The sequence below is a fragment of the Microtus ochrogaster genome, chromosome 6, assembly GCF_000317375.1.
Source record: "Microtus ochrogaster isolate Prairie Vole_2 chromosome 6, MicOch1.0, whole genome shotgun sequence".
NCBI classification, from domain to species: domain Eukaryota; kingdom Metazoa; phylum Chordata; class Mammalia; order Rodentia; family Cricetidae; genus Microtus; species Microtus ochrogaster.
In genome coordinates this window covers 1,594,114-1,617,655 of record NC_022013.1, presented here as the reverse complement: position 1 = coordinate 1,617,655, position 23,542 = coordinate 1,594,114, and the positions used below count along the sequence as shown (strand labels likewise).

Here is a 23,542-nt window from a genome sequence, read left to right as displayed (position 1 = left end):
TGAAATTCACCAAGTACACTTGGCTGATAGGACAGCAAGCTCCAGGGACACACCTGTCTCTACCTCCTCAGTGCTAAGATGACACATGCCTCCACAGCTGGGTTCTCAAGCGGGTTCGGCGACTAATCTAATCTATCTCCCCTGTCCCAGCTTTGTTCCCAGTACTGCTCTTTGGTTGGTTTTACATTTTAACTCGGGCAAGGATTGCTGGCCAGTTGATTCAACTACTGGCATATTTTTACAGTAAAAGCTGAAGGTGAATAACTGAATCAGTTACCATAAGATTAACCCAATTTAACTGCTTTACATTCCGTACTATCAGCCTGAGGAGAGGAGATCGATGGTGGATGAGAAAACTTCTCATGAGGAGGGGCAAAGGGAGGAGCTTGATGTGAGCATGTTTCCAAGTCCTTTTCTGACTTCACTGAAACTATAATAATGTACATCCCAGTGGGCAACAATGGGACCTGGAAGGTGGAGAATGGAGACAGAGCCCTAAGCCTCTTGACACAGAGAAGATGGACTGAGACTCCACGGATGAGAATGTTGACAATCAAATGCCCATTTACATGTGCAGACCCGGCGAAGACCTGGAGACTAGAGGCACTGGGGAAGAAGTATGCTCGAGTCTCCAAATGGACATTAATTAAAAGTCCATAAATGGAATGAATTGACCTCTTGACTCTTTCCTCTGTCTTTGGCCAGTCTCTGCAGGAAAATAACAATATTTAACTCCTCAAGAGAACATTCCTGAGCTAAGCAAACAAAATAGAAGACAAGAATTAGACGCCCCACTGAGAAAAAGGAGGAGGAGTAAAGCTGGGGTCCTTCTGGTGAGGCCGCTCTTGCCTAGAAGGGCAGTGTAGGGAGGGTTTGTTTCAGGAGGCAACAAGTAGCCCTTACACAAAGCCTGCTCACTGTGATCTGCTTTGAGCATCCTTAAAGGGTTATGATGGGGAAGCTCTGTCAACCAACCAAATCTAGTTAAGGCGTGGCTACCTGGAGCCCAGGAAGAAAACTGGGAGGACCCAGGTGCGCTCTCTCTCTCTCTCTCTCTCTCTCTCTCTCTCTCTCTCTCTCTCTCTCTCTCTCTCTCCGTGTCTCCTGCCGGACAGATAGGAAGTCGGACCTCCCACTCTTGTAGCATGGGTTTCCCCTTATAACTGTTAAAATATAATTGTTATTCTTGAGCTGGCCTCGTTATTCTAATTCACAACAAGGCTAGGTATAGTGTCTAGGAGTACAAGCTGGCATCCCATCTCACTAACTAATGGGAAAGGAAGTGGTGGCAAAGATGGTTTAAAGGCCTGCCTAAGGAGCTGGAAAGATCTCTCAGGCACTAAAGTGTCTAAGGATCTGAGTTTGAGCCCCAGAACCCATGCAGGGAAACAACAAACAGACCAATAAACAAAAACAGTCATGTGTGGTAACATATGCTTGTAATCCCAGTGCTGAGGAGTTGGAGACAGGACGATAGCCAGAGCCCTCTGACCAGCCAGCTTTAGCCTGTGCGGCAAGTTTCAGGCCAGTGAAGAGATCTTGTCTTAATAAAAACAGTAGACAAGGCCTGAGGAGGGTCAGCTGAGTTATCTCCTGGCTTCCAAGTGTTTGCAAACCCACATGAACACACACACATGCGTGCACACACAAACACACTCACACCCTGGGGATATTTTGCCATTTTTATCAAGAAATAGAGCACAGGCATCTTAGAGATATGTCTCACTGGTGGAACATAGTAACGGTGAGAAAACTTGACTTCCAGGCTCAGTTGGAACACTCTATACCTCTTCACATTTCTCTGAGGAGGTTTGCCTGGAGGACTACAGACATGGGGTTATAATCCTCCATTTCTGGAAGATTCTGTGTGAAGAGGTGAAACAGATACTGAAGTCTCCCCAGCTCTCCCAACCACAGCTACCTGAGTATTCACAGGCTATCTGGTAAGCAATCCTCCTAGATAACCCAGGTTCCTGACACCTGTTCAGAACACTAGCCAAACAAAACTTCAATGTGGGAACAAAATTAATGCTATTGTTGGAAGCTACTATCTTTTGGTGAATTTATATAATAACAGAGAATTGAGACATGATTATAATCTGTGTGACACTTAGATGGAACCTCTGGTGTGTATTGGATAAACAGAGGAAAATAAATTTCTTAAGATAAAATAAGAACATACGTGGATGAGTAAACAGACCAGCAAAGCTGTACGTCAGTGGGGACCACAAGCTGTGTGATCTTCATACAAGAGATCAATGAGAACCTGTGCTTTCCAAGACAGTTTATTTGGGGACATTTCTATTGCTATCCCTTAGATGTCACTTTCAATGACACAGTCCCAGAGTAAAGGTCTTTAATTATGACTGGGTTTGGATTTTTAAAGAACTCATCTTCAGTGACAATGCCAGCTCATCAGTTTAGAAGTCCTGGCCATGAACTTCAAGAACTGATCAAAACAGAGAACAATTAATTGTCCATAGACTTCTTTTATGACAATGTGAGAGACTGAATAAATAGGCAATCAGCAAAGAGAGTTAAGGGCTGCACACTTCAGAAGCCACAAACAATGAATGAATGAATGAATGAATGAATGATGTAGGAATGGGGGCTTGGAGAAGAGATAAGTGGTGTACGGAACACAGGCAATCAAAGTAGGATAAGAATCCTCTCAACAAAAAGGTGTTGTGCTTATGAAACTCAGGAAGTTTAAAGTTTTAGAATAAGCACAATACATTATAAACTTAAATCACAATATCTGGAATGTTAAAACACTGAAAAGAGGCAGGCCAAGAGACACAAGCTTGTAATCTCAGGTACTCAGGAGGGTGAGGCAGGAAGACAGCACTTCAGGCCTTGCTTGGGCTACAGGCTGTGTTTAAAGCCACCCTAGGCAACTAAACAAGACCGTGTCTCCAAATTGAAAAGAAACTGAAAAGAGGGTTGGGGTTGCAGCTTCATTCAGTACAATTGCCTGGTATTGACAAGACCCTAGGTTCAATCGCCAGTAATACATACATCTGTGAAAGGTAAAAATAAATCTCAGAACTGTAGAACTGAATGTAGCAAGACACACACACACACACACACACACACACACACACACACACACACACACATCTGGTTGATGCCGAAGAGAACACTATGGAAAACAGGCTCATCCCTAAGGCCATCATCATGCAGTTTTAGAAAGTCACAGATAAAGATGTTGGAAAGAGTAAACAAATGGATAGGACTGCACCAATAGGAGGTCTCAGTGGCATCAATGTCTACAGTCTCAGTATTGGGAGCAATAAGACACAGGAGCTTCAATACCAGACATTTTGAGGGAAAATTCCTATTAATCTTGACCTGTACACTCACGATTCCCTAGTGGACTTCTTATGCTGTCAGAAAATAGAGACTAAAACTGACTTGGGAATGGACAGTTTAACTGGCTTATTTCCCCCATCAAAATCTACCAGGAAGGCAACTTGCTCATATATACATATGTGTGTGTGCATGTATTTATGTATCTATGTATGTATGTGTATGTATGCATGTATATATACATATCTAGGCTTATTATATATGTGTGTATGTATATATACACATATACATCTCTAAGTCACACATATACAGTCCATAGTTATATATATATACATATATATATATATGTATATATATATATATCCACTAAGTACCACCCACCCAGAGATGGCATTGGCTACAGTTGGCTGAGCCCTCTCATATCAATCATTAACTACAAACTGCTCCACAGACATACGGGGCAATCTGATGGAGGTATTTTCTCATCTGAGATCCTCTCTTCCCTGATGACCCTGGTTTGTGCCCACTTGATAAACCTATCTATCACACAAGCTATCATTCCAGTATATGACCAGCACAGAGACCCTTTCTGATATGAAAGGATTTGAAAAATGACTGCCACCATACCCCTCTGAGCCATACTAGAGGATAATTCTAGACCTAGAAATAAAGCAAGTAGGGAAGCAGAAGAGTGAGGCAGGGATTCAAGAAGCAGGGATGAAGACGCACTTACAGTTCAGGCCTGTGCTGTACTTCAAGTGAATCAAGGGTGGAGGCTGTGGAAAGACATACAAAGTAAAGAGAACGCCAACGAGTCTTTAGATTTGAGCCTCGGTGCTGGGCCGCACTGAGTAGTGAGTAGAGCACTAGGAGGAAAGCAGTGGTAGACCTCACGAAAATGAGTCAAAAGAAAAACACATAGGAAACAGCTTTTCATTTATCCATAGAGAGCTAAACAATAACCAACGGCATGCACTACAGTGCTTGGATGAACAGAGAGAGTCTGCATAGAAAATAACCTTTGGATGAACTGACCTAATAAAAATGCTCAGAAGGATTGTAGTAAGAAAGAAATGAGGAGGAAGACGAGAGAGGCGTCCTCCACTGACCTTGGAGCAGATCCACGGTGGGAATCAGGTGCATATAACCCAAAAGCTAACGATAAGGAGTGTGCTACTTGGAAATAGGGAGGTGGTTAGGTGACGTGGTGAGCACCTGTAAGTCTCTGCTCAGTCGGCTGAGGCAGAAGAATTGCTAGATCTTTGAGATCTGTCTTAGCTATGCAGCCAGACTGTTTTACAAGATAGAGACAGTGGCAGGAGAGAGAAAGGGATGGATAAGAATGGAAGGGGGGACAGAGACAGAAATGTAGAGGTAAATATTAGATTTTTTCTGAAAAGAATTGACACAGACAAGCTACAACAATGGACTCCATTTGGGCAACAAGGTACTTATAGTCCCTCCCGCATGCTGAGAACTCCAGCTGCACCTAAAGGCCACGCATATCTAGTCTGTCTCTTTTCAAATAAAGTTAAACACCTTTGCAGAACATGATCAGAAATCACACTGAAAGGAAAATATGCACACATACAGATTCACACCAATACCACACACACACACACACACACACACACACACACAGAGTGTCCCTCATTTCACTTAAGGCTGAATATGACTTATCCAACATTTAGTTATGTACATCCTAGTTACCTGGGCAACATAAGAACAGTAAAATCTCCTCTTGCCATGAAGTCTACACTTTAGTTCTATTTAAAAAGAAAAAGCAGACTAATTTGTTTTGTTACATAATATGGATTTTTTTTCTTACCACTTGGGAGCATTATAAAATTAGGTCTTGAGGTCTTTAAGGACAAGTAATTATAACTTTTAGCAGTAAAATCCATGCTATATATGCCAGGGCTTTCTGATATTTCAGGAGTAACACCACCAAGGGTCTATTAAATACAAGCCCCTTAGATGATCTGATGTCCACAGAAGTAATTAAAATGATTTAAATTTAATCTAATTCCCAGAGGAAATATTTTATGGATTTCTAACAGATATTAAAACAAAATCTCTCTTCTAAGAACATTTTGTTTTCTCTAAGACTCTTGAAGCTTAGGATGTATGTGTGCAATATATGTAATGCAATTTTCCTTATAATATTTTAGTGCGGATAATATTGTTTAGGCTATGGCTAACTGTGAACATAGATAAGATAGTTTGTTCTTTTGCAATATCATTGACATAATGTAATTTTATTCCAAGTGAATAATTCCGTTTTATTTACTTTGCTCATAGAACAGAGATCATTACTCTCATATTTATCACCTAAGTGTTGAAATTAAAACTTTCTGAAAGCCTAATATGACGACAAATTTAAACCTCAAATCAGTCAGATCACCTCTTAATAAAATGCATGCAACTGTCAAACAGTCCTTATTTTATATGATTTAAGAAGTACATTACATAAAAATTTAAAAACACAGAAATATAGATCAAGCGAACATGATACTATTAGACAACAATGATGGAAATTAGGGCTGGAGAAGATGTCTCATGGTTAAGAGTACAGAAAACCCCAGCTTGGTTTCCAAAACTCATGTCAAGTGACTCACAACTACCTGTGACTTCAGAACTAGACTACAACCACACAAACACAAACACATTATTTGTTTGTTAAAAAAAAAAAAAACTAGAAAAGAGGCAAAGACAGAAACAAGAACAGTAGCTAACATTGAGTAGCTTGTTTTCAATATATATTTCAATATTTCATCTTATTATGTCCTCTTTTAAAGATCAATAATTGAGGCTCAGAGAATGGAAATGACGTGGGATTCGGGGGTGCCTCCCTGGAGACAGAGCACTGTGCTAGTGCAATTTACACTGCTAACAGGGCCCATTACATGTTGACGAAAACTAACAATTTTTTAAAACATGATCATGAAGAAATAACCACAGAGCTTGTTTTTTGTTCTTTCAAATTTTATTATCAAGAACCAAATTTATTTTGCCATCTTTTTATGAGCTCCCTTGTAAAATGTGGTTTTGGCTAGTGAAAACGCTTTGGAACAAGGTATCTGTGAAGGCTCCAGCTCTCCATGAGCGTGCTAAATCTCACCGAATTTTACACCTTTAAATCTGCTAAAATGGTAAAGTTTATGTTACGTGCATTTTAGCACCGTGATTTTTTTAATGTCATTTGGCTCCCGAAGGATGTAATCAAAATGTTATTCTCTACATATTCAGGATCACAAATTCTGAGTGCCGAGCTGCATCTCTCTAGCTATGCTTTATTCCAACCTCTTTGCTGCTGTCTCTTGCCTGTGCTCAGATTGTGCAGATCCAACTTTGTGACTGGTACCTGGGTATGAATTTCATACAAGGTCAAAATGTAAGTGTGGCCCATGTTCTCCCTCTGCTTCCTCTACAGCACAGGAGAAATGACTCAATTTCCCTTTTGAATTTTTATTTATTTACTTATTTAGTGCGTGTGTGTTAGGGAGAGAGAGACAAAAAGAGAAAGACAGACAAACAGAGAGAGAGGTCACTGCTCACATGTGAAAGAGAGAGGACCGTTTTCATGAGTTAGTCATTTTCTTCCTTCCTTCCATCATGTGGGTTCTGTGGACTGAACTCAAGTCTTCAGGCTCTCAGTGGCGAGCACTAAGTGACAGTTTCCTGGAGCCTTCTCAGCCACACAGCCCAAGTCACTTCACTCAACAAGGCAAAGTCACAATCTCCCTTGTGTTTCTCCTTCCCCCTGTTCCGGGTTTGGTGTGAACAGCCCCCATGAGTACATTGGTCCCCTGTTGATGGAACTGATCGAAAAGATAGGGCTGAGTCTTCATTGGAGAAGATGAGTCGCTGGGGGTGGACATTGAGGTTTCAAAAGCCAGCGTCATTACCAGTTAGCTCTCTTTCTCTGTGCCTTACATTTCTGGATCAACATAAGCTCTCAGCTACTACTTTGGCACCATTCCTGCCTGCCTACTGCCATCCTCCCCCAGCACGACGGTCATGGACTCTGACCTTCTGGAACCATGATGCCCTGATTAAATGCTTTCTCTATAAGTTGCCTTGGTCATTTTCTTTTGTCATGGCAACAGAACACTAAGACACCACTCTAATGGCTCTACCTTAATTCCTGGCTTTTCAACCTAGGCCCTGAAGATAGTTTTAAAGCCTCATATTTTGTTCAGGTTGGGTGCTTCCTTGATCATTTCGGAATGTTTAGCTGTATCTCTGGATGTAGATAACACTCTCCATCTGCAACAAGCCGAAGTGTCTCAAGACATCATCAAAATCATGCTTGATGATTAGATAAATCTGCCCTTAAATAACACAAGTCCATTCTTAAATCTCTCTGCCCCTAGACACGTCTGCCCTCAATATGTCTTATCTACTTAAGTCTGCCCTTATATACATTTTTCATTCAACCTCTTCACAGTGGCTTCACTTCTGTGATCTTGGTGCAAGCTGCTGGGCTCACTCTTCATCCCCAGCACCATCTACCCAGTCTCCCTGACCTGCCTCTCTTCACGGCTTCCCAAAATGATCTCACTCAGATCTTACTGGGAAGAATTTCAGCTCATGTCATGGTTCTATGAACTCTGACATCTTTCCGTTTCATCCAGCGTCACAGCTCTGACAGATGAGGACATGGCTACTATGTTCCTGCAACCTCCGTGCCCTGGGTTCCTGTCACTCTCCCGGGGTTGTCTGCCTCAGAATGCTTGTTTCCTCCCTGGACCTGTTTTTGTTTTGTTTCTTTGGGACAGGATGTCGCTGTGTTACCTTAGCTGGCTAAAGACTCGCTATGTTGGCCAGTCTGGCCTTGAACTCACAGAGATCCACCTGTCTTTGTCTCCTGAGTCTAGGATTAAAGGTGAAGACTAGCATATCCAGGTCCGCCCTGGTCCTTACTTCTCTGCCTTGGCACCCCCGTTTGCCATCTATATTTACCTTCCCTCATTCCCACGGCCATAGCTTTCACTTGCCCTAGGTCTTTTATACAGAGCCACTTCCTCAGTGAAGCCTTCCGACAGCAGCCTCCTCCAGCTCCCGGTCTCTCCTCCACCCCGTGACCCCGTCTTCCTGTCATGCTTTCCTTCGCACTGTTTCTTACCATATCATGTATTTTCTAACTGCTGCTTCTGAGAACTGATGGTTTGGTTTGTTCTTAATTTTTATGTATCAAGTGTCCTTGTAACACAGCCCAGAACATAGGACTCAGCAAATATTCATGGGATGAGCACACTTCTTGAAACCACTACCAAAATGCATGAAATAAGTGCTTCTTATGGCTTCAGAGACTTTAGCCCCACCCTTCCTTAACAAAGCAGGTACTTACAAATAGTTAGAAATTTAAACTTAAAACATTAAGCAAGTTCAATTCTTATCTGGTCCTCCTGCTAGAAGAATCCTTCCTCAGGCTTGGGCGATGGACTGGCTGACACTAAATATAAATCTAATGTCCTTATGGTTGAAGGCAGGTGCTGGGAAGTGTTGGCAGATCAATGACTCCACAACCAGTAACTTCCCAGGCTCCCTTGGTACAGCAATCCTTAACAACAGAGTGTGATTCTCTCTATAATCAATCCAGTGTGTTTCCAAGGCATAGACTTACCTAGAAATGGCTCCGATTTATATGAAGTTAACTGGCATTTAACCTTTTGATTAGGGAGAAAACAGTGAGATTAGCAAAGAGTTTAAGTGGATGCCATCCGATCTAAACCAGAAAGATGATTTCCAGGTTTCTGGTGTAAAATGTTTATCTGTATCTTCAGAAAATTTGTTCAAATTCCAGATTACATCAGACCTGTATCCATCTGTGTTCTAGATATGATAACATGTAATCAATTTCAACAACAAAAGTTTTTCATTTAAAATATAATAGGCTCCTCTCTCTCTCTCTCTCTCTCTCTGTGTGTGTGTGTGTGTGTGTGTATGTGCACGCAACAGATACAAAGTCTTAAAGAAAAATTTTAAAGGTTATGACCCCAAATTGTTCCACAAGATGTAATGACTTCTGAAGGCAACTTATTGCTTAACTTTAAAATAATACTTTATTCACATCAGCATTGTGTATAATAGCAAACAATAGAAACCATTGAGATGCCAAGCAATTAAATAAGAATACTAAAGGATTCTCCACAACCTTTAAAAGATAAGGCTGGTATGTGCAACCTAGTATGTAATATTCTTCAAGACATCATGGTATGATGAAGTCTAGCTACAAAAAATGTAAAGATTCAGTTGTATGAAACCAAATATATTTACACAAGGACATTTTTTAGAAACTTAGAAAAGAGGTGGGTGTGGGTTACATGGTCTAGAGATTTGCTTTTGATTTTTCACTGTTGAGATTCTGCTTTTGAAGTTGATGGTCGTATAATAACACTTTAGTAATAGAACCGTGGTTGAACAACCCTTACACAGGGGTCACCTATGACTATCAGAAAACACAGATATTTATATCACATTTCATAACAGTAGCAAGCTTATAGTTATGAATTCACAATGAAAGTAATGCTATGATTGGGGCCACCACCATCTGAGGAACAGTATAAAGCAATGCAGCATAGGAAGCTTGCGAACCACCAGTGTGGGAAGAGAGGAGCAGCAGTCTCTGCGGAAAATGGAAACATCCGCTTCTATGTCTACTTTAAACAATGCATTCTATCTTCTGGAGAGATGTCTTTCCCCAGAAACTCAACTGCTTACTTTTAGAAAACGCATACATAAATTTCCTTCTAAATAAGCTCATTTTCCTAACACGTCTCATTAATGCTCCGGATTTGCTACTTTCCATTTTAATTGCATTTCTCAAAGAGCATCAGGCAGTGAGGTAGCCAGATAAAGTTTGGATTGATGAGATGTTTGTCTCGTGTGGACTGGGGAGATGGCTCTTTTTGTGAAGGATGGGCCAAGGTCAGGAGCTTGATTCCCCAGAAGTCAGAAAGACCAGGCATAGTGACACACAATTACAATCCCGACACTATGGGGCAGAGACAGAAAGAACCCTAGAACATGCTGGAAGTCACCCTACCTCATTGGTGAGTTCTAGGCCAACAAAAATTTAAACTGATCTCTGGTTTCTCCACACATTCCCACCCCTACAAAACATTTGACTTTTGTGGTTAAACAATATAGCCCCCTTTACAGAAATGTAATATTGACTTTAAAACTATCTCGAAAGCTTAGCAATACTACTTACTGTGCGTGTGGAAAAAACACAAATCACTAACGTAGTATTGGATCCTACAATTAAATTAATTTATAGAGGTTTTAATGCAATTAAGTTTTCTCCAGACTGTATCTCTAATGGTACTGGGATATTTTACTTAATATACTTTAAAGCATAATTCACTTTCATTTTTGCAAAGTCATTTAAATATTATGAATATCACTTTTATACATATTTCCATGGTGACAATATGTTCGCAGTCTATTTAATTTACAGATGATGGGACCAAAATGAAAACTCTCCGAGGACCATAGATCTTTTCCACCACCACATTTCCCTACCAGGATATTAAGTGTATAAGTTATCTATACTTGCAAGAATGGACTCTTGAAACAGTAATAAATATCATAAATGATCTGATTGTGAAACTTAAAGAAAATTAAAATCCATAACAAAGAAAGCATAAGAGATACAAAGAGCCATATGAGAGTAACAACCCTATGTTTGGAGGTTCATAATTTAAGCTAATAAATTATTACAGGTGGAAATAAAAATGAACAAATCTTTTACATGGGCAAATTAAGGACACAGTTAGAGAGCGTAAATTATACATAAACTTTAAAACCTAAAATCAATTCTTCCATAGAAATGAATAAGGAACTGTACACAGGCTAGCAAAGGGTTTCTAAATACACCAAGGAGACTCTGTAGTTACCTCCCATAAATAAATGTGTTCAGATAATTATTTTTAAGATTTTTAAAAAATTTTGTGTATATGTGTGCATGTGGCTGCCTCTGGAGGTCAGAGAAGTATTAGATTCCCTGGAGCTGGAGCTGGAGCTGGAGCAGGTTGTGAGCCACACGAAATGGGAGCGGGACTGAACCTGGGTCGTCTGCAAGAGCAGCAAGAACTCTTAATCCCTGCATCATCTCTCCAGTCCAAGTTAGGTGATTCTTCATGTTCTCAAACCCACACGTAAATGATCTCTACTAGAGGATATTTAACAATAAAGAGCTAACTAGCTGGAACCCTGAAAGAAAGACAAACAGAGGCCTGGGCCAAAGCCTTTCAGCTGAGGGGATGAGCTCCACTCAGATGTCATATTTCATTTCTCAGTTGAAAAAATAGTTGGCAAAAAAGAAGTAGATGTAATGGTGGAAAGGATAAGTGTAGTTAGTTCAGAACAACACAAAAATTCTAACGGATAACAAGTATCACTTATTGGGTGGCAATTACGCGGAAATGAAAATTTAATATAAGGGAATGGGGAGATGGCTTGGCTGCTAGCAAACAAAGCTTGCTACCTTTGCTGAGGATGGAAGTTTGGTTACCAGCACCCATGTGACCAGCTCACAATCCCCAGTCACTCAAGCTCCAGGGAATCTAATACTCTCTTATGACCTGTGCAGGCATGTACACACACAAACACACACAAAAAAAATAATAATTAACAAACTAATAAATACAAAAATCTTTAATAACCTTAATGTAAGCTGTATATTAAAGAGTCTTGTTTTCCCTCTGAGTATTCCCCATGAATATGAAGGATTCATCTTGTAAATGACTGTTGGACAAGTGAACAGCCAGGACAGTCTTACCTGTTTTCCAGATGAACTTATTATCCTTTCTGCCTTCCAAAGGAGCTGCTTGGGACAGCAGGAGAGAAACCACTATAAAGAGCCTCCTCATGCTCCTCAGAACCCAATGAGTGACAGCCAGATCACTCCTTGGAAACATTCTTCAGATTTTTCAGCGTCTTCACTTGCCTAATCCTGAAAACAAGAGAAAGACAGGTGAGTGCTCCCATTTGTGCTCCCTTGGCAGTCAGGGCATGCGTTGACTGCAGGTGACTTTCATGTGACCATGTAACAGAAGCCCCCACTACATAGTGGTTTATTCGAGACAGGGTTTCTCTGTAGCTTTGGAGCCTGTCCTGGAACTAGCTCTGTAGACCAGGCTGGTCTCGAACTCACAGAGATCCACCCGCCTCTGCCTCCCGAGTGCTGGGATTAAAGGCGTGCGCCACCATCGCCCGGCTGTTTTATTCTTAAAAGTAATCATATTTGGAAGATGTCTCATATAGTTGCTTCTTTCTGTTCAGAAGAATTCCTTGAGGGGCTCACAACTGAGGGGAGGAATGCCACACAGTGCTAAGACCCAAAGAGGGTGAGGAAGGAACATCATTAACAGCAGTGAGTGGAGTGACTCAGGAGGAGGCCATTTCTGAGAGCAAACAGGGGGAAACACACAAGGCAATATCTGAGAAGAGCCTTCAGGAAACATAAGGGCTTGAAGGAGTCAAGAAGGGCACATCCGAGAGAATAGAGCACTGAAATCTGCTTATGTTAGTGTTCAGGGACTGGTAATTAAGTGTGTGGTTGCTTTGAAGGACATGAAGGGGAGGGAGGAACAGCTACGCTCCATGCCCAAGAATCACTTCCTTAAAGATGAGATTTGGAATACAAGTTAGGGACCAAACTGCAAAGGGCCTTGAATGTCGGGAGGGAATTTGAAAGCAGCAAAGAACTTTTAGATACCTAAGATTAGTGGTCATCAGTTACTAGTGAGTAGGGCTAGATAAGTTGGGAATCAGGGTTATGAAACTGGTGAAATAGTTTAAGCAACTATGGATAAGTAGAACAATTATGAAAGATCAGAAAGATAGAAGATAGACTTGGCAGAAAGCATTCAGTGGAGGATTGCATATGTCAGCTAAAAGGAAAAACTCAGAACAATAGATTATAAAATGTAAATACAAGAACAGATGGCACCTATCACTAAGGAAGCAAAACCTCTTGAAACACAGCTTTGAAAGGAAAGATTCAAGTAAATATTTTAGGATATATGAAATCTTATGTACCTACCATATATACATGTAGAGTTTTATTTGTTTATTGGGTATTTTTGTAATGATAGAGACAGAACTCAGGGTCTCATGCACGCTAGGCAAATGTTTAACTATACACTGCAACCCCAGTTACAGATAGAACTTCTCTAAACAAAAGAAAATTACACCTAGAGTGGAAGAGAATGGAAATAACCTTGATATTTGATTATGAAAACATATATACACACATACATATATACACATGTATGTGTAGATAGATTAATATATAGATTATAGATAGATAACAGATAGATGATAGACTAAATATATAGATGAAAGAGAAGAAGATAGATAGATAGATAGATAGATAGATAGATAGATAGATAGATAGATAGATTGATTGATAATGGGGTCACAGTGTGAAAAGTGGTCTGAATACTTTAGAAGTGTCACAGGTAAACATTAGTGCTCCTAATACCCAGCAAAGTTACTAAAAAATGGTGGTTACGTTGACTATAAGATTCCTAGCAACCAATAAAAAAAGAAATAGCTACTATAATCCTGAAGTCATTGTATACAAAATACCATGTAACATCTCTTGTGATGCTCAGGTTTAACTATCTAGAGTATGGTATCTCAATGCAGCGTTCTCTAGACCAGGTTTATCTATTGACACGTCTGTAGAGGATTATCTTGTCGCATTAATGGATGTGGAAAGACACGTTCTGAATATGGGCTACACAAATCCTCAGTCTGAATTCCTGAATTAGAGTAGAAAAGATTAGGTGAGTATTAAGCATGCATGAATTCATTTCTCTCTGCTCCTGATTGTGCGTGTGACTCATTTCAGGTTCCTACTGTGACCTCTATACAACAGTGGACTCTAACCTGAACTGTGTGCTAAAATGAACCTTTCTCCCCTAAGTTGCCCATTCTAAGGGCATTTCTATTACAGCACCAGAAATAAAACCAGGACACTACCTTCTGTTTGACTTGTTTCTTATAAGGAGCCATCGCTCTATTCCTACCCACTTGTAGAATTAATTTATGCAATGCTCCTTATAACACAGGTGATGCTGGACACTACCAAGTAAACAGACAAGAGAGGAGGCATCTGAGGCAGACTCAGGCATTTCAAGAATATACCAAGGGTACCATGGCAAAGCGAAAATGAATAAAACTTATTCTAGAAGGAGCCAAGCAATGAACTTTGAATATACAGTTCTGGTCACCTGCCTCAATCCTGGGATGAAGAAAGTGTTTTAAAAGACAAGCGAAAGCTCTGCTTCAATCTTCTATATCACACACAAGTATTGAGAGGAGTGAAAGTGAAGAGTTCAGGCTGAAATAAAATGAGTGCACTTGTTCTCTGTTTATTCTCAAGAGTGGCCTGTTAGCAGATTCCATGGCTCCTTGGAGGCACTACTAGACTCAGCTCTAAAACTTCTGTCCTTGACAACTGAATTGAGCACATATCCTTGATGCCAAGAGCCAAAGATGTGATTCATCACAGCTGTGCCTTTGCTAAAGTTTGAGCATCATGGACTCTAAATTGGAGTTTGTTCTGAGGTCCCTAGGAGTTCATATGATATTTTTTATGAATCAGAAAAAGAGACCTTCTTCTCAAGTAGAAACATTTTGAAAGTGTAGATTGCTCTGACTGAGAGTTCTTCTCCAGAATTCCAGTAGTCAGTGTCCTGGGTCATGTATATATATATAAGCATGTTCTAACTGCTGCTCTGGTGAATATCACACACACACACACACACACACACACACACACACACACACACACCAACATTGGGAGGCATGTTCTCCCTCCCACTCTGTTGGTGGAACTAGAGATCAAGAAAGGCTCTTAGAGAGTAAGATGAGACAGAATTAAGCCACAGACTCTTGCTTCTGCCTCAACTTCCCAAGAACTGGGATTAAGAAACATGTGCCTTTCATGCCTCCATGTATCATATTAAAATCTGTCTAGACTTTTTTCTCAATAGACACTTCCAATGGAACCAGGCTATTATTTCACTCAGAAAACAATACAATATTTTCTACAAACACATATACACAAATGCATCATTAATTGTATGATATAGATTTGATAAAAGACTTGTCTGGACATTTGTAGTAAAGCATCATTTCCAATTACTCTGCTGAGAAAATAGAATAAGCTATGTTGCTCCATAAAATAATAACCCTTTCTATGACTCTTACAAGGGTAAAAGATATACCTAGGTAAAAATGAGCTGAGTATTACACAATAAGGGGTTCTAAGTTTCATGTCAAATGGAGTTAAATAAAAATAATTTGTTTGGGGGTGACCTATGATTGCAAAAGTTTAAATAAAGGAATTAGCTAGAAAGACCAACTTTCTACTGAAGCCATACCTTTTCATGAAACAAAACTGTTGTAGGAGGCTGCTTGTTCATTTCCTGGCCACCCAGACTCCCAAAACAGCACACAGAAACTGTATTATTTAAAACACTGCTTGGCCAATCACTTAAGCATATTTCTAGCTAGCTTTTACATCTAGAATTAACCCATTTCCAGTATTTTATATTTTACCATGTGGCTATTGCTTACCAAATAAAGTTTCAGCATCTGTCTCTGGTGGGACTACATGGCTTCTCTCTGACTTTGCATTCCTTCTCCCAGCATTCAGTTTAGTTTGCCCTGCCTAGCTAAGTTCTGCTTTCCTATAGGTCCAAAGTATTTTCTTTATTCATTAACCAAGAAAAAAATACATGGAAGGACCTCCCACATCATTACCCCCTTTCTGTTTAAAAAAAAGGAAAGTTTTAACTTTAACACAGAAAAATTACAAGTAAAAAAACCAACAGGTATAAAGCAAGAATTACAGTTATTGTTGTAAGAGGTGTGGGCTGCTTTTCATACTACCTGGCTCCCAGCCGCCCAGCTAGCTTATGCCCAAAATAATCACACAGAGATCTGTATTAATTAAATTGCTGCCTGGCCCATTAGCTCTAGCCTCTTATTGGCTAACTCTCACATATTGATTCAACCCATTTCTAATGATGTGTATGTCACCACGAGGCTGTGGCTTACTGGGAAAGATTCAGCATCTCTGACCTGGCAGCTTCATGGTGGGTAGCTTTCTGCCTGCCTTCTTCCTTCCAGAATTCTGCTCTGTCTACTCCACCCATCTAAGGGCTGCCCTATCAAAAGGCCACGGCAGATTCTTTATTCAACCAATGAAAGCAATACATAAAAAGAAGACACTCCTACACCAAGTTATAATGCTTATATCTACTTTATCTTTTATTATAACTAAGAAAAAGTATAACTATATATTCTTCAACTCCATCAAAGACTCCAGAAGTAAACCTAAGTAAACAGGAAGTGCATTGTAAGAAACTTCCAAATCTCTAGAAGTGATAGAGACATCTCATTGCCTGGATAGTCACCCAAAGTTCTTTTCTACCACTGGGGCATCCATCTTCAGCCTACAGGCTCATAGCATCCAGCAGACTTTTCTATAAAGCAGAAAATTTCAAAGACAGTTATGCCTATATTGGCAGTTTGTCAGTCACTTTCTTCTGTGTCCTGCAGAATGTCTAGCAGATTTTTTTTCATGAAGCAGGAACCCCTAAGGACTATCTCACCTTCTTCAGGCAGCTTCAGCATTCATCTCTCTGTGAATCCCACACGTCCATCTCACACAGCATAACATCAAGCAACCCAGGCAAGAGCAGTTTCTTGCCTGAATGGCTAACCAACACCATAAGGATCTTCTTTGGTGCCCATCATTCTCTTGAAGTAATTGGTGCTGACTCATTGTCATGAAAAGTCCTAAGTTCTTAAAACATTTTAAATGCCATATTCTAAAGGTCTCTGAAAGATTTGAAGAATACCTATCTAACTGAAATATATCTCTATATATCTAGAAAACCTAACTAACATGACTACAAGGTTGCTGCATGTTTGTCTCTGGTGGTGTCCATGGCCTCTCTCTCTCAATTATGCCCTCTTTCTCCCAACGTTCAGTTTAGTTTCCCCTGCCTAGCTCTGTTCTGCCTTGCTTTGCTATAGACCCAAAGCAGTTTTTTATTCATTTACCAATAAAAGCAACACATAAACAGAAGGACCTCGCACACCACAAAACTGTCACACTCTAGGTGACTTTGTAGGATGCATTCTCATGCATCCATCATATGTAAGACTAGATGAAGTCACTCAAATGTGAACTAAAAGAAAGTGCACCTGTTCTCCTTAAAATGGCTGTAAATGGGAGATCAGAGAGAGATCACAATGGACTTGCATTTCAGTGAGAGTATGCAGAAGCCACAATGATAAGCCAAGGATTTATCTTTCATTATTTGCAATTCTGCATCAATCTATGAATCTTACTTGGAAAAATATTATCTTGACACTGCTCACTCTTTGCCTTCATCTCTGGGCACTGCTTACTTGTCTAAAACCCAATTCTGACTCTTCAGGGCCCACTGCTCTGAAGCCTCCTTCTGTGATTGCCTAGGGTGGAACTCTTTACTTAGAATCTAACATCTCCAGGATGAATAGCTTTAAGAACCCCTATACTCCATGGTCAATATATGTCCTGACTATCACCAATGAACAAGGCATCATGGTAATAGGGATCACAGCATGGATTTGAAATGAGAACAAAATTCAAAGAAGGCATTTAGTAATGTAGAGCACCATTCTGTACAGGATACGCAACAATCTGGAAAGACCCACGTGTTTTTGGTATTTCAATTCCTTTCCACCACACCTAATGATTTTGTTGTTTTTTTTTTCCCCAAGGAATCTCAAAAGTAGAGTACAGGAATCTGGCTTGTATGGAGGGTCCCATGAGTCAAGAGGCATCATGTCACATGTAACCAAGGTGGGACACTGCCAGGCTCATGGGCCTTGCTGAATAAACTCTGAACACAGATTCATTGCCTTTTTCTCTCTCAAATGCTTGAAATTCACCAAATTATTCTTTGGACAGCACTGGGAGTTATTGTTACACCTGTAACTTGAGAGTTCACTATGAACAAAATGAGGGAATAAAGAAGAGCAAGAGAATATGTTCCTCTGTTTGTATAACACAAATGAAAAGATGCTTTAACTGATAAAATATGCTATGCTGGAGACACCCATGATGATATGAATAATTTACATTATAAAGGTTGCTGAATTTCCAAATCAACTTATTTACTATATCTCTTAGCACCCAGGATATATTTGCAAGGAGAGCGTGAAAATGTTGAATACTAAATAAGAAACACAGTTTCTCCTTTTTGTCTCAACTTTCTGATCACACAGAGGCCCTTCAGCCTACAGAAAATGTGTGGGTCTTAGGCATTTCATTCTCCCAAGCTGTATTCTTATCATCAGAGTCCTTGAATATTTAAAAGGTACAAAACTTAACCTAGAAATGATTCCTGTTTACCTGCAGCCAGAAGTAACTGGGATGAGCAGAAGCCAAGCTTACTGTAGTTATGTAATTCCACAAAGCGCCATCTCACGCTCATGATGGAGGTGACTCAGCAAAGATGGTTGATGAGTGAGGAATGAGGTCTCCTGTCATGTGCTCTACTCCACCTTCCATACTGGGGTCCTCTACACACAGCAGAGTCCTCAGGACACCATGGAAGAGCAACCGGTTCAGTCTTGTGCAATTTGACATGCATACGAACATTTCAAATGTGGATAGTAGTACTTCATTTTAGAGCTGAGGAAACCAAGGTGTGGGAAATGATTTGAGAAGTGAAGCTCATGGAAATAGTTCACTATGAGAGACGTCATTGGTCTTCATTGAAAGGACAGAGGCAAGTATTGTCCTGAAGAAGCCATACAAGAATTCACCATAAATACAATGAAAGAATACGAAAAATAGTTCCACTCTCTGTGCCACAAGTGAGAAAAGTGCCTTAGCTATGATAAAATTATGTTATGTTGGTGGAGTAAGACCAACATGAGCAATTCCTCATGCCCTTCAAAGCAAAGATCCTTCCGAACTTTATGGGTTTTCTCAGTGGCTTGTGCAAGGCAAGCTCTCTATCATTTCATTGAATGTTCATAAAAAACATGATAAGCCATAATTCCCACTTTATGAGAATAATTATAAGGGTATTAAATAATTACTTCAAGATCATATCAGCCAGAAGATGTTCAATGAGCTGGGTCAGTAAACAGTACCGGAACCATAGCCATCTGTGTTTACTGTCACTCCTGTGGATCCCGTTAGGTCACCCTCAACTCTTCAGAATCCTTAACTCTAAAGGAAAACAGTCATCTTTCTTCTAACCCTTGTGGAAGAAGTTAGAATAAAATAGCAAACAAAGAGTGTGTCAATATGGGTCTGCTAGACAGTGAGGGCTCACTGTGGAACTGCCTGTGATATGATTCACTTGCCCTGCTCAGCATTCAGAAGAGCCTTCCCTTCATCTTTGAATAAGGAACAACTGGCTTCTTTAGTTGGGTGCTCAGTTTGTTCATTTTGAGATCGGGTTTCTCATGATAACCCAGGTTGACCAAAAACCACTACGTCGTCCAATGTTTGCCTCCCACACCCAGCATTCATCCTGCCTCAGCTTTCTGCTTTCCAAAATGCTAAGGAACATCAAACACCGTCTTGCCCTGCAGCAAATGCATAGAGATGAGTTTTCGGCCTCTCAATCCTGTAAATATATATCTTTGAAGAGTTAAGAGCACTCTGTACCTAGCATCCAATGAAAGATTCACACTGAGCCTTTGAAGGAGAAAACAGCTATCATCTCTTTTTCATGAGAGTGAGGCCTCTGGTCTAGAGTGACACATGTTTAGTAACATTCCCCTGACTTTTAACCACTGGCCTCTTCATTGCGCACTGACTCTGCAGAGTACAGCCAGGCACTTTCTGCAGCTCACTGAAGAATCCTAATGGTAGCAAATCTGTGCATTTAATATATGAACATTTGCAAATCTATGTACAATAAATATAATTTTTACAAATGTGAACTTTCTGCAGCTCACTGAAGAATCCTAATAACATTAATATAAGTATGTAGCATGTAGCTATTTGTAATTAAATATGTATTATAAAATATAGATATACACATATAAATGTATAGCAACTATTAATGTAAACACATATTAATAACTGAAAGAGTTTCGCATCATAGGAAAAAAGCACAGAAAAATCTGAAAAATATTTATATTAATGTACATATTAATATTTTTGTACAAACTCTTGCCAAAGTACATAGCAGAATTTTTTTTTAAAAGATTGAAATGGGTTTTCTAACCAAAACTACAACTTAGTAGTAAATGAAGATATCACTGTAATTTCAATTTCTCTCAGAACTATATATTTTAATATCTGTCATATTTAAGAAAAGAAAATCATGTTGCCAGATATACTGGCGCTGAGCGTGAAGAAGGAGAACACAGAAGAATCCCAGGACTCTGCTTCTTTCTTCATCCAATCGAACTATTGTGTGAGACTGCCTACTTCTAAGTTTTCTGCTCTATAAGAAAAACCTGCTTCTGCTCTGGCATGTGTCTTTCTGCGTGCTTCCTCTAACATCAACTGAAGGTAAATCCTGAGTCCTACAGTGTCTGAGTTTTTTGGCACAATAAATTGTCATGTATAAACAACTCATGTGACAGTATCTCTACCACTTATGCAGACTGAAAAAAAAATCCTTACATGTGGTTCAAGTGACAATATTGAAATGTTCCACTAAATCTGAACACAGATGACCCTGGTTCCATGAAGATCACGCTGACTTCATTTACCTACATCTTTGGGCACTTTTCTAGGGTGCTATTTCATGACATAAAGAGGAAGTTACTTTAAGGTGATAACTACATACAAGGAAACCACAGGAACAGGATTGCTTTCCTTAATCAATTTGAGATCAAAGAAAGGAGGAATTATTCCTGTAAGCTAGCTCACTTTTCCATGTGAGAACAAACTGGTTAGAATAGCCAAAGTTAGTTAAATAAGAACATATTAAAGAGACAACCTTTTAGTTATTTCTACACCCTATATCATTGGGAGACTACCTTAAAAGTATTCTTGTAGTTTTATAACCAACTGGCCACAGCCTTATGGAAAATCATAAACTCATCTCCCGATTTCATCGTCTCCCCCACTCTCTTCACTTGAGACAGGTTGTGAAACTTCCTCGTTGGCTCCTTCTCTCTGGCACCCTCTTTTGGCCCACACCATTCACACTTCCTCCTCATTTTGACATTCCTACTTGCATGGTTCTGGCTCTGTCCTCAGATTCCTTCCCTTTCCCAGCTTTGCTTGCTGTTCAAGGGGATCTTATTTGGTCCCTCCGCTTTAAATAGCACATGTATCGATTCGTCTTTCTCCATATCTCTTCCTGTATCTCTGGCCATAGCTTCTTCCTTGATCTGCTTCATACACCTACTACTACGCATGTCCAGGTGGGCATCCGATAGCCAACTCTTATGTATTAACGGAAGCAGAATCCTTCATTCCTATGCAACTGTGGACCAGTTATAACTCATGATAAATGTGTCACAGGTCACAGGACCAGGACCAGCAGTCATCCTGACAGCCTCCCTGTCTCTCAGGTTTACAGGTCAATGCATCAGCAGATCTAGTTTCCAGTACACCAAAATGAAGCTTAGAAACTTTAGCAATGTCTTTGGGTTTAAGTCTCAATTCTCTCTTCCAAGCTTAGGAAAACCAATTTCATAGTTATACAACTCTGTACCCATGAGCTGACAAATTACTTGCTTTTTAAAAATAACCTTACTCTACCTGCCCCCAAATCAAAGCAATGGAAAAAGTTGTTCATTGCCTACTTTTTTCTCAAGGTGAGGAAGCTACAAGGAAGGGAAATAATAATTTTAATCATTTAATAGAAATAGCATAAAATAGTCACTAAGAAATATATATGTGCAAATATATATATGCACATTTATATTCTCCTGTTTTAGGAATTTAGGTTAATTAAACAATGAAAATAAATTTAATTTGAAAGCCTAAATTTTAAGAAAGAGTAAAAAAATGAATATAAATATTTCTGTATGTAGTTTAAGAAATAAAAGAGATATGTGAATATGTCTATTTTGTGATGTATCATGCTTGAAGAAGCACGGATAAATTTAATAATCACTTTGAATATATGTAGTTTACTATACATACGTGTATGCAGGTTACAGAATGATTTATGTGGGCTTATATTCAGTTGAACTAAAGGCTCTTATTAAAAAACAGGATTACTAGACTGCATAAATATGAGATAACCTCCTCTTTTCAAATGATGTTGACCTTTAAAATTAAAAAAATATTTAATTACTCATTAATTATTTTCTACAATGTAGATACTAAATATTTAATGCCAAGGCAATTATCTGGTTAAACTGTAAATACAGCTTTGTGTTCTCCTGATTAATTATGCATCTAATGTTGCAAAGGAAGCAATTGAAAAACGTGCCCACAGTTGACATCAAAATAATAACATGTTTATAAGCCTATGAATTCTCCAGCAGTCACTCCCATTATCTTTTATAAGCTTTCACTTCCTATGTCTCCGTGTCGACCATGAACAAGATGCTCACTAGACTCTGGAGACTTGGTGGGATCCTCTCCCATACTGTGTCCTTTTCACTTCCCCAAACAGCAGAGTCAAATCTCTTTATTTGGGAAGCACTCCAAATAAAGGGAAATTAAAAAGAAAGCCATAGGCTCAATTTTAATATTTTTTTATTGTAGCGAAAACACTCATCAAAGAAGACAGATTGTTTTCTTTTAAATAGCATCTTCAAAGCTGACCAGGGTTAAGAGTATGAACATGTGTGAGGATGCCAGTTTAACTTTCCAATATTTAAGATCAGCATGTGAAGTGTTAAGCATCACTAGGGCATTTCCGATGTGTTTATTAGCAGAGTCTCCTCCGATGCCTTCCCTTGTATCCTCTAACTCCCAGTTCCCTTTCTATTCTCACACAACACGTAGCCTTTTGGAAAACACTCCAACACCTCTTTTGACTCTCTTTTGGTCTTCTTTATACGTTCTTGGGCTTTGTACACATTTACGCATGTTTATAGGCATACATATATACATTATATGTGATACATACATTTTTATTGTAGTTTTTGAGATTATAATTCATCATATCTGCCCTTAACTTTCTTCCCTTTGTAGAAATAGGAGCAGCGAGGTTGCATCTCCAGCACCCTGGCCGCCTCCGGCTAGCTTTACCCGAAATAATTACACGGACACTGT

General features: G+C 39.6%; 1 protein-coding gene across 2 annotated transcripts in view; it reads right to left on the bottom strand.

Moving 5' to 3' along the window:
* Thsd7b (thrombospondin type 1 domain containing 7B) overlaps positions 1–23,542 on the bottom strand; it is an 877,985-nt gene that overhangs the window by 695,608 nt on the left and 158,835 nt on the right. For both annotated transcript variants that reach the window (XM_026779900.1, XM_005348232.3), the window contains exon 2: positions 12,098–12,271. In XM_026779900.1, coding sequence (XP_026635701.1) covers positions 12,098–12,236 — 139 coding nt within the window. In that variant the 5' untranslated portion in view covers positions 12,237–12,271. The remainder of the gene's footprint in view (positions 1–12,097; positions 12,272–23,542) is intronic.